This window comes from Lissotriton vulgaris, chromosome 6 (assembly GCF_964263255.1).
Source record: "Lissotriton vulgaris chromosome 6, aLisVul1.2, whole genome shotgun sequence".
Lineage (NCBI taxonomy): Eukaryota > Metazoa > Chordata > Amphibia > Caudata > Salamandridae > Lissotriton > Lissotriton vulgaris.
Window position 1 is genome coordinate 173,582,362 of NC_141694.1, and position 12,937 is coordinate 173,595,298.

The 12,937-nt window shown below is 42.6% G+C and overlaps 1 protein-coding gene across 1 annotated transcript in view; it reads left to right on the plus strand.

The window, feature by feature from the left end:
• The first annotated feature begins 812 nt into the window (after positions 1-812).
• Positions 813-12,937, plus strand: part of LOC147706972 (cysteine-rich venom protein-like) — a 229,107-nt gene continuing 216,982 nt past the window's right edge. The window contains exon 1 of the mRNA XM_086925608.1: positions 813-1,035. Coding sequence (XP_086781734.1) covers positions 813-1,035 — 223 coding nt within the window. The remainder of the gene's footprint in view (positions 1,036-12,937) is intronic.

The window sequence follows — 12,937 nt, forward strand, 5'->3', positions numbered from 1 at the left end:
AATGGGGCACACAGAGGGAGGAAACAGTGGCACAGAGGTCAAAAACGGGGCACAAAAGAGAGCAAAACGAGTGGCAGAGATGCAAAACGGGACACACAGAGGGGGAAAAACAGTGGCACAGAGGGCACAAACGCGGCACAGAAACGGCGGTAGAGCACCCTTAACAGCGGATACTCAGCAGCGGCAGCAGGGGCACACAGGCGGAGCTGCGTGGAGCGGGAGCGAACTACCAGGAGGGTCAGGGGTCGATGACATTTTAGTGGGTGATGATTCGGTTTGTTTTAAGTATTTATTGTTATATACTTCAACGATCTACTACTGTTCCCCAAATGTGAAGCAATTAAGGGACCAAGGGTTGTACAAACGATACCCATACATCGTGTAGAAAACTAGTAGCATGGACCTAGATACCAATGAAATTTTAGAGGGTGCACATATTTTAACTATCTATTGTTATATACCTCTGTCTTTTAATATAAAGTGAGAATTAAGGTATGGATAATCATCATTGTAATGATTTTCATTAATCAAACAATACAGTATTATTATTATTATTATTATTATTAGGTTTACAATGACGCTATCAATGATAATCTGTACATGCTTAGTGATTTATCTTATTTACATTTTTCACCATTCTAACACATAGTGCCTTTGCAAATAAACATTTCTCACTGATAGATCCTGAGATATCTTAATGTGTGGAGCTCTGTTGTTTGCTTTTGTGTAACTCCCTACTAGCACCACTGTGCAATTGTCATCACAACCGGAACTCACATTTAAATTTTCATAAAGAGCAATATAGCTGGAATATGGCCATTCCGGCAACTATCACTTCTGTAACAAGTCTGGACACAGAAGTATTAATTAATATTCTTTGTTCTGAGCACCTTGTCCAAGATTTAAGTACTTCTTACGTAACTGCAGAACCACCCAAGGCATTAAAAGAGTCCCAAAGGCACTGTTCAACTTCATACTCTGTTTGGACTATCGCCCCTCGACACCGGATCTCTCAGCAGACACTTACCATGAAAGGTAAGTTACTTCTTGATATGTGTAGAGGCACCTGCAATGAAAAATACTTTACAAACCATGATATGCTTGTTTTTTTTGCAGTGTTGTTAGAGTATCATTATTTTTGGCCAAAATACTAACCTATTTTGCTCACGTCTGGCAAATTCCAAAAGTAATTGGCAATATATTTGCGTTGCTGTATTGTGCTTTTTATCAGGTTAATTCGAGTTAACGTAACGCGGTTCATATGTCTATGAATTAAATAGTTCTCATGAAAATCTTCAAAATATGTTTAGCAAGTAGATTAGGTATTTTTTTAAAATTTATTTTAGACATTTGTGCACTTACCAATGCATTTTGCCGGAGTATTAGCTCGGAAACATTTGACAATGAGTCATCAGCCAGAACACAATGCATTGCGAACGCGTCGCGAACCTTTCAAGCTATACCCAATCCTTAGACTGCAATTTTTCTAACAAGCTGAATGCGAGTGCCCTGGGTCATATTTTTGTGGCTATGTTAATCTTCCTCCCACAGCAAGCTAGAACGTGTGCAAACGAGCACTGAGAAAGATGTACACCTTTTTGGTATTGGGTTCTCATTGTACAAACTGACATGATTGAAACATTTTTCAGAAAGTCTGGAGAGAGTAAAATACTGGATTGGGATACGTTTTTTGGAAAAATACAGACGACTGGGGAAGGCAGATCGAAATAGAAATGCTTAGAGAAGTTTAGGACCCGAGGTTATGAGAGAGCAAACGTAATTGATCATAAGGTGCAAAAGGATCAGACATGAGACCAGTGCTGTCCAGCACTCGTCTAGGTTCCAGATTTGAGGGTATCTACAATGTTTGAACTGCAATTAATTGTGTGAGCCATTGTGGTTAACTAGAAAATGTCATAATGATACGAATCTAATGGGGTAATGTTGGGCACTTACTTATAATCGAGAGTTATTGGAAGAACATCAAAAGTAGGAATGGTCTATTTAGGATATTAATAATTGCTTTTTGTTGAATGTGTTAATGGCGTTCTCTCTTCCCAAGATACATGATCTAGATCCAACCACTTTTAAAGTATTATCCGAATACAGGTCTAAAATGTTGGTAAGGATTCTGCAATTTTCGGATCACTCTAAGGATGACCCATAGCGTATAGAACATAAAGAGAATAAGTAAATTGGTAATACACCACCAGTATTCCTGCGCAATACTATTGCTGTGTCAGGTCATACTCTGGATATCTGTAAAAAAGAACAGAATGCAAAGGTGGTTGTTGAGAGAGTGAGAATGTATATAGGGCAAGTCAAAACATTTTCATCACATGTAATCATTGTGCATAATTTTCTATCACTATGTCACACATAAATGATGCCTTATTATAAGCATTTATGGACTTACCCACAATTGTTGCATAGTCCAGCCTCGCCTCTACCTGTCAGGTTGCTCAGGAGGGAGGCCCCGCACTGCCGGAGGAAAAAGACACTGTAGTAATTGCTAACCACACTGTCTAACTTTTTTTTAAATCTAGTTTCTCTAGTGTCTGGAAGGACATCTAAGCCAAGGGCTGTGCAAAGCGAGGTCAGTGTTTATATACATATTGTCAGTAATTTTATTCATATTATCAGTAAACAAGATCCCAGTTTTTCTTAGGATGGACTATTTGAATTTGAATTTAAATTTTGAATTTAAAAACATTTATATAGCGCACTTATACCATGCGGTTTCATGGCGCTTCAGAATGCGAGGGGATGGCAAGCGAGGAGAGTTAGGCAGCAAAAGCGCGAGAGAAAAGGAAGGTTTTAAGGTTTTTCCTGAATTCAGTGTAGGAGGATGTTGTGCGAAGTGCCGCGGGCAGGGAGTTCCAAAACACAGGGGCCAGAACAGAAAACTTGGTGCCGCCAGCCTTTTTCTTTTTAAATCGGGGAACAGTTAAGAGGGCCTGATGGGAGGATCGAAGTACTCTCCCTGGGGTGTAAGGCTTGATAGCCGAACAGATGAACTCTGGTGCTGTGCCCATTCTAGCCTGAAAGGTGAGGCACCCAAGCTTGAACAGGGCCCGCTCTTTCACCGGCAGCCAGTGCAGTGCCTGCAATAAAGGGGTGGCCCGATGATATTTAGGCAGGCCGTAGATAAGTCGGGCCGCCTGGTTCTGCACTAGTTGCAGCCGGTGAATGGCGTAGGCAGGCGCACCATTGTAAATGATGTTGCCGTAGTCAAGGCGCGACAACACCATCGCCAGCACTATGATCTTTAGGGCGGGGAGTGAAAAGAACCGAGAGATCTTCCTGATGGTTCTGAGGGAGAAGAAACAAGAGGAAACAACAGAACTAACCTGGGAGTGAACAGAGAGAGAGGGATTGAGGAAGATACCAAGGGTTTTGACTTTGGGGACCGGGAGTGGGGGAGCACCGAGTGGGGAGGGCCAGTGAGAAGGGGACCAGGGGCTGCAACCACCTCCGGTCAAGACTAGTTCGGTCTTGTCCGGATTGAGTTTGAGGTGGTTGCAGTTCATCCAATCCTGAATGAACAGCATAACAGATTGGACATTCTGGAAGGAAGAAGGGGAATGAGAAAGGTTGAAAATAAGCTGGAGGTCATCGGCGTAGTTGTACACCGTGACCTCGAGCTGCTGTAACATAAAAATGAGGGGGAAAATGTATAAGTTAAACAAAAGGGGGGAAAGTGAGGAACCCTGGGGGACCCCACACGTCACCTTGTGAGAGGCCGCAGTGAAACCGGTGAGATGGACTGCCTGAGCTCTGCCACTTAGAAAGGACTCAAGCCAAGCGAAGGCTAGACCCTCTATGCCCGCCGCCTTGACACGGGTGAGTAAGGTGGAATGGTCCACCGTGTCAAAAGCGGCGGACAGATCTAAAAGACTAGCTTAAAGTTTAGTTCTAGTTATGATTGTTTCTTGGTTTCAGAAAAACAGGGAAGGGAAGGGGTGTGGGGGTATGTTATAGATATAACTTAATGGTTATAGCAAAACTTTTTCCAAATTGTAATAGCAAGAGAAGACCTGTAGACCAGACAATATTATATTAAAGACTAGCTGTTGTTATTAGCCTGTAAGTAACTCTCTATACTCATTGATGCCATTGAATACCAAAATGGTAGTAAGTTTAGGATTTTGTCCTAAGTTAGTTCTGTGAATCGGGCCCAAGATAGATATGTTACACATTTTGTCCAAGTTAAGCCTGATTACTTTTGTCAACATACTAGAGGGTTAAGCACAGGCCAATTTAGTGATGTTTGTTGTTTACCCAGACACAAAATGTGAATATTACTTGAGCTGGGCTCCCAACTCTCTTAACTAATAACCCAGTTTCTTACAGCACATTTTTCTGTTTTTTGGTACCTTGGTCAAATTCAAGGTTAAACCCTCTAAAAGGTATATGAGAATTAATGAAACACTCAAGCGTATTAGGGGTCCATTTGGAACTGGTCATGTGGGTTTCCCAGTAAAAGGTGCCTCTAGGAGTTTTTTTTATCCCTGTAGCTAACATCAGGTGAGCCAATTGAGCCTTTGTGTCACTTCTCTGTGCTGGGTTCAAAAGGTTCAGTGTTTCAGCTCGCCTCAGATAACACAACAACATGTTCACCAGGGTTCTGAATAGGGTATCCAGGCGTGACACTTCGATATGTAGCACCAGGTATGGGTCAAGGTAACCTCTGGCCCTTCTCTAACTAATTGGGAAAAGCTCACAGGGTTAATGCTGCCCATATTTATAGCAGTTCAGGTGTCCCACAGTGCCCCTCTTTCTTTCTTCTTCACCGCAGAGCTTCTGTGCCCACCCTAGAGGTGTGTCCAGGGGAATGTGCAACACTTCCTCTGTGGTCACTCAGAAACAGTTCTGAGGGCTGATTGCCTACCACTAGGACTGTTGCATCTCTGACTGGGGAGCATTAAGGGGCCCTGCCCGAACATTAGGTAATATCAGCTTTTAAGAGGGTAGGCTTCTTTGACTGTAAGTTTCTTGCCACTGCTCAGATTGTCATCCTGCCAGAGGAACAGATACACCTTCCCACTCTCAATTCCTTTGCCCAGCTTCCAGATCGCATATGAGAGTTGGAAGTCATGCAAATGGTACTCCTGAGAATTTAGGCAGGGGAAATGTAACATTCTAAAAGCATATTTTTCAAAATAGTTATTCAATCCAACTTTACCAGTGAATTGAGCTTTTAAATAGTATTTCAAAAAGCTCAAGATATAACTTTGTAGGCATTTCCTAGACAAAGATAATATTATTTAAAAAATATTGCATCCCCTTACTTTCCTATGGAACAACCTTCCTTGCTAATGTGTAAATAGCTTTTTGGCATTTTCACTGAAAGGACATTAAACTTTTACATATAAAAATACCATGCTTCCTGCCTATTGCCAATAAGGCCTACTTCGGGGTGTCTTATAAATATTTAGAAAGAAGTGTTTGGCCTCTCAAAAGGGGTTGTTTGACATGTCGAATTTGCAGTTTATAAACTGAGCACCCAGGATTAAAATGGTAGGCCTGCAATGATGTTTGCACTACCACGGCAGTGAGTGGTACAATGGGTGCCGCATTTTACTGGTGACGTTTTACTTACAGACACTAGGTACACTTTAAACCATCTACTAGGGGTGTATACCAGAGGTATACCAAATCTATCATGTTAAAAGGGGAAGCACAAAACCTTTACCACTGGTTAGCAGTTCTACAGCCAGCATGTTAGGGTAAGGCAAAAATCTGGGGGTCCACCATTCAAAAGATGGTAATTTTTAACATCACCTTTGTCAACAAAAAAGTCAACATAAAAGGGTTTTGTGAGCTGTTAGTCTGCATTTTCATTGTAAGGTATTGCACCATTTTGTGCACGTTATTTGAATTCAACTTTGCAATCCAAACAGCCTTGGGTTCATTGGAGGTACTTTTTGGCCTGAAAATAAAATCAGTAACAGGGAGGCCTTTTATTTCACCAGGCATTGCCCTGGTGGGCTAGACCCCTTTGGGGCAGGTTGTGAAAGCCCGGGGACACAGTTTGTGCCTCTGTACTCTTTCCCATGCTCAGCCAGGTAGAGTACATTATGGATGGAGAGGCTTCAAAAAAGGGAGGGTGAAAGTACAGAGAAAGTGAGGAGCGAGGGAGAAGGTAGAGAACGCAGAGAGGTCGAGAGAGAGAATGGATGAATGAAAAGAGATTTTTGATAGGGCTGCATTTAATTCGTCAGTCTGGCCCCGCATACAACTCTGCTAAACCAAACTTGCACATATATTGTGAACAAAATGTCAGAGTAAGGCCTAAATGACCAATTGAAGTGGGAAAACATGCATGCATGTGCATCAACAAAGGAAGCAGTGTCAATAGAGAACAGGGCACATAAAGCAGCTTTATGAAGACAGTAGGAATGCATATGTGCTCGCATCAATACAGAACCCTACTTTGTCTTAAATGACTGACAGTTGTTATTACAGAGGTTGACTGTAATATATCCTCCTGGACCCATAACAAGTTAATTTAGTCAAATGTCACTCCATCAAGTTACCATAGCAAAGACACATAGTTTAAAGTAATTCTTTTGGTATTGTTCGGATACATTTTTTTGACTAATCTTTTCAGCAAACACCTGTATATTATTTCTTTTGTGATGTTGGGGTAAACTGTTGTCGTGGTTATTCTTGACCTTAAGGATTGCAACATGGCCATAAGAAAAACCTTCAAATACCCTCGATTATTTTGACAAAATTCTAAAGATCCCTATTTAAAGTGGAAATAAAGGCACACTCAGCCTGGATTGTTTTAAAAATACTGAAACGCCTGCATTAAAATGGAAACATTGGCACTGTGTATTTGAAAACTATTTGATGGCCATCATTCCTGATAGAAAGAAAGTGTTAATGTTAGTCATTTAGGAGAAGGTGGGGAAGAGATTTTTGATAAATTGTCAGAGGTGGAAGTGCCACGTGGCCATTTTGTTTTATGGGGTGAATGAAAGGAGGCTGTTGGGCATTGAAATAAACTTTTAACTGAAGCACACTTGTAGACATTTGGCAGGATATATAGTTGAAGTACTGATATGAACAAAAAGGCTTTCAGGAAATATAATATCTCAGTTCTGTGTCAGTTGACTATTTTAGTAGGCACCTGGAGACCTAGCTTGGCACTTACCAGCAGCCTCTAGTTTCTGTATGTTCCAGCCTGATCCATCTGCCACCTTTTGACCAGGTGACACCCCCACTGCCTGGGTTTTTCGGCCTCACCTTTCCCCCAATAGAGACCCTACCCATCCCAGAAGTTAATGCAGGCCACTGTGCAACTGTGCAACAAGCATGCTGCTGCCATGCCTAAGGCAAGCCTGTTGGCTTATGTCTATGCCTGGACCACATCCAGCGCTATGAACCCTGGCTCTAAGCAACTGCCACCGGAGCCAACAAACGATGACACTACTCCTTCGCTGTCCTCCAAAAACTCAGGAATACACACCGGCAAACAAGCTGCTGCCACACATTCCCAAGTACCATGGTAGGACCTTTCTCCTGCACCCATTACAATTTTATCTGCAACACCTTAGATGCTGACTCAACCACCTCAAACAACCGTTGCACACCACCATCACGCACCAGCTATCAACCATGCTCCTCAACGTCTCATACCTCTGAAAACACTGCTCCCAAATGTGGGACCTCTTCAACAGAAACACACTCGACATTCTTTTCCAGACTGAAACATTGCTCAACTCAGCTTGCAACGTGGACATCGCCGCAGATATTCACCTGCCTACAAAATCACACACAAGGTTCAAACCCACAACCATGTTTCCGACCATCTACAGAAACACGATTGACTGCTACACCTCCACAGACTCAGATCCAAAACTCATGAAACACCTCCACTTCAAAATATGAATGGACTACAATTCCACCCTTAAGAGAACCCTCATCTACCACCAGACGGGCCTTGAGCAGAATTCTCCAACCACATTGCAGACTTCATCACTCCCCTGTCCATCAGCTCAACCAGCTACATACTCCTGTGGGACCTCAATTTCCATCTAGAAGTCACCACAGACCCTAACTCCATGGCCATGCTTGACAGATTCAGCAACCTCAGACTTACACACCTCATCCAAAGACCAACCCACACAGAAAGCCACATTCTCTGCCCTATTTTGTCTTCAAACAACAGAATCACCACCACCCACACAACCCGTCTCATATGGTCCAACCCCTTCATCATACTTTTCAAGATATCCACCCAACAAACCACCCCACTAGAAAAACCCATAGCACCACAAAGACACTGGGATATAATATCAGAAGAAAACTAGACCAAGCCCTCACAGAAACACCCAGCCCACCAGACCTGTAACCTCAATGTCAACACCAAACTCTTCAATAAATGGCTAATTCACTCTGCAACCGCACTATGCCCACCAATAACAAGACCTACAAAAAACAACACATGACCCAGCTAGTACCACCACAGGTAGCTCAAGAGCAAGTGCAGAGAACCTAAGAGAAAATGGAGACTTAACAAAAACACCACCACAAGATCCACATACAAACCTGCCCTCAACCTATACCACCAACATCAACAAGATGCAAACAAAAGGCCCTAACTCTCAGACTTGAAGCCAGCTCCAAAAATGGCAAGGAATTCTTTACCATCATCAAGTTCTCCAATTCCACAGCTGCCAATAACATCATTCCATCTCAAGCACTCTGCACCAAACTCTCAAACTTCTTCAAAAAGAAGACTGACAAGATCTACAACACATTCGACCAAGCATATCAATGTGAATTCCCCCAACTAGCCAAACACTTCCTTCATTGCCAAGCAGCAGCTATGCAACTGGAAGCATCTCCTGAACAAAGAAAGAACCTCTTGAACTGATGAATACTATCCATTCAGGATCCACCTCAGACCCATGCCCCTACTTAATAATCAACCTTGGAAGAACCATCTTCCCAGCTGACCACTATCATCAACACCTCCGTAATATAAAGCCAGCTTTACGTCTTTCTGGAAAAATGCAGAAGTCAATGCCATATTGAAGAAACCAGCAACACAGCCCAACACCCTCCACAGCTGCAGACCCATCTTGCTCCTGCTTTTTCCAGCTACAGGCATTGGGAAAGCCACCAATATCCAACTCGCAGAACACCTAGAACTCTACCAACACAAAAGACAGCTCTCAATAAGGCTTTTGCACTAACCACAGATCAGAGACAGGCCTCAATGTGGCCACCAATGACATCAAATGGATCCTCGACTGTGGAGAAATGTCCTCACACATCCTCCTCGACCTCTCTGCAGCTTTCAATACAGTCTCCCACAAGCCACTCTTCAGGAAAGCTTCATCAAATGGATATCTGCTGACTAGCCATCACGTGGATATCCTCCTTCTTCACAGACAGAACTGAATGAGATAGACTTCCTCCTAAACCTCAGACCCCAAGAAATTATTGTGCGAAGTCCCTCAAGGATTGTCGCTCAGCCCAACACTCTTCAGCATCTACATGACATCATCAGAGCCCACACAATCAACATAATATGCTATGTCAATGCCATACAGCTCATTCTCTCCCTTAACTATACAACCAGAACCCCCAAAGCAAACTTCACAAATGAAATCAGCAACATCAGTGCTTTGATGACAAACAACTACCTCCAGCTCAACACAGACAAAACCAAAGTCCTAATGTTCAGTAGCATCTACTCACCCTGAGGTACTCCTTGTTAGCTCTCTGAACATGGCCCCCAATAACCCCTGCGATACTTGTCAGTAACCTTGAGATCATCCTGGACACCAAACTCTCCTTGAGAAGATAGAGCAGGTTTTTTGGTACCTTGGTCAAATTCAAGGTTAAACCCTCTAAAAGGTATATGAGAATTAATGAAACACTCAAGCGTATTAGGGGTCCATTTGGAACTGGTCATGTGGGTTTCCCAGTAAAAGGTGCCTCTAGGAGTTTTTTTTATCCCTGTAGCTAACATCAGGTGAGCCAATTGAGCCTTTGTGTCACTTCTCTGTGCTGGGTTCAAAAGGTTCAGTGTTTCAGCTCGCCTCAGATAACACAACAACATGTTCACCAGGGTTCTGAATAGGTTATCCAGGCGTGACACTTCGATATGTAGCACCAGGTATGGGTCAAGGTAACCTCTGGCCCTTCTCTAACTAATTGGGAAAAGCTCCCAGGGTTAATGCTGCCCATATTTATAGCAGTTCAGGTGTCCCACAGTGCCCCTCTTTCTTTCTTCTTCACCGCAGAGCTTCTGTGCCCACCCTAGAGGTGTGTCCAGGGGAATGTGCAACACTTCCTCTGTGGTCACTCAGAAACAGTTCTGAGGGCTGATTGCCTACCACTAGGACTGTTGCATCTCTGACTGGGGAGCATTAAGGGGCCCTGCCCGAACATTAGGTAATATCAGCTTTTAAGAGGGTAGGCTTCTTTGACTGTAAGTTTCTTGCCACTGCTCAGATTGTCATCCTGCCAGAGGAACAGATACACCTTCCCACTCTCAATTCCTTTGCCCAGCTTCCAGATCGCATATGAGAGTTGGAAGTCATGCAAATGGTACTCCTGAGAATTTAGGCAGGGGAAATGTAACATTCTAAAAGCATATTTTTCAAAATAGTTATTCAATCCAACTTTACCAGTGAATTGAGCTTTTAAATAGTATTTCAAAAAGCTCAAGATATAACTTTGTAGGCATTTCCTAGACAAAGATAATATTATTTAAAAAATATTGCATCCCCTTACTTTCCTATGGAACAACCTTCCTTGCTAATGTGTAAATAGCTTTTTGGCATTTTCACTGAAAGGACATTAAACTTTTACATATAAAAATACCATGCTTCCTGCCTATTGCCAATAAGGCCTACTTCGGGGTGTCTTATAAATATTTAGAAAGAAGTGTTTGGCCTCTCAAAAGGGGTTGTTTGACATGTCGAATTTGCAGTTTATAAACTGAGCACCCAGGATTAAAATGGTAGGCCTGCAATGATGTTTGCACTACCATGGCAGTGAGTGGTACAATGGGTGCCGCATTTTACTGGTGACGTTTTACTTACAGACACTAGGTACACTTTAAACCATCTACTAGGGGTGTATACCAGAGGTATACCAAATCTATCATGTTAAAAGGGGAAGCACAAAAACTTTACCACTGGTTAGCAGTTCTACAGCCAGCATGTTAGGGTAAGGCAAAAATCTGGGGGTCCACCATTCAAAAGATGGTAATTTTTAACATCACCTTTGTCAACAAAAAAGTCAACATAAAAGGGTTTTGTGAGCTGTTAGTCTGCATTTTCATTGTAAGGTATTGCACCATTTTGTGCACGTTATTTGAATTCAACTTTGCAATCCAAACAGCCTTGGGTTCATTGGAGGTACTTTTTGGCCTGAAAATAAAATCAGTAACAGGGAGGCCTTTTATTTCACCAGGCATTGCCCTGGTGGGCTAGACCCCTTTGGGGCAGGTTGTGAAAGCCCGGGGACACAGTTTGTGCCTCTGTACTCTTTCCCATGCTCAGCCAGGTAGAGTACATTATGGATGGAGAGGCTTCAAAAAAGGGAGGGTGAAAGTACAGAGAAAGTGAGGAGCGAGGGAGAAGGTAGAGAACGCAGAGAGGTCGAGAGAGAGAATGGATGAATGAAAAGAGATTTTTGATAGGGCTGCATTTAATTCGTCAGTCTGGCCCCGCATACAACTCTGCTAAACCAAACTTGCACATATATTGTGAACAAAATGTCAGAGTAAGGCCTAAATGACCAATTGAAGTGGGAAAACATGCATGCATGTGCATCAACAAAGGAAGCAGTGTCAATAGAGAACAGGGCACATAAAGCAGCTTTATGAAGACAGTAGGAATGCATATGTGCTCGCATCAATACAGAACCCTACTTTGTCTTAAATGACTGACAGTTGTTATTACAGAGGTTGACTGTAATATATCCTCCTGGACCCATAACAAGTTAATTTGGTCAAATGTCACTCCATCAAGTTACCATAGCAAAGACACATAGTTTAAGGTAATTCTTTTGGTATTGTTCGGATACATTTTTTTGACTAATCTTTTCAGCAAACACCTGTATATTATTTGTTTTGTGATGTTGGGGTAAACTGTTGTCGTGGTTATTCTTGACCTGTAGGATTGCAACATGGCCATAAGAAAAACCTTCAAATACCCTCGATTATTTTGACAAAATTCTAAAGATCCCTATTTAAAGTGGAAATAAAGGCACACTCAGCCTGGATTGTTTTAAAAATACTGAAACGCCTGCATTAAAATGGAAACATTGGCACTGTGTATTTGAAAACTATTTGATGGCCATCATTCCTGATAGAAAGAAAGTGTTAATGTTAGTCATTTAGGAGAAGGTGGGGAAGAGATTTTTGATAAATTGTCAGAGGTGGAAATGCCACGTGGCCATTTTGTTTTATGGGGTGAATGAAAGGAGGCTGTTGGGCATTGAAATAAACTTTTAACTGAAGCACACTTGTAGACATTTGGCAGGATATATAGTTGAAGTACTGATATGAACAAAAAGGCTTTCAGGAAATATAATATCTCAGTTCTGTGTCAGTTGACTATTTTAGTAGACACCTGGAGACCTAGCTTGGCACTTACCAGCAGCCTCTAGTTTCTGTATGTTCCAGCCTGATCCATCTGCCACCTTTTGACCAGGTGACACCCCCACTGCCTGGGTTTTTCGGCCTCACCTTTCCCCCAATAGAGACCCTACCCATCCCAGAAGTTAATGCAGGCCACTGTGCAACTGTGCAACAAGCATGCTGCTGCCATGCCTAAGGCAAGCCTGTTGGCTTATGTCTATGCCTGGACCACATCCAGCGCTATGAACCCTGGCTCTAAGCAACTGCCACCGGAGCCAACAAACGATGACACTACTCCTTCGCTGTCCTCCAAAAACTCAGGAA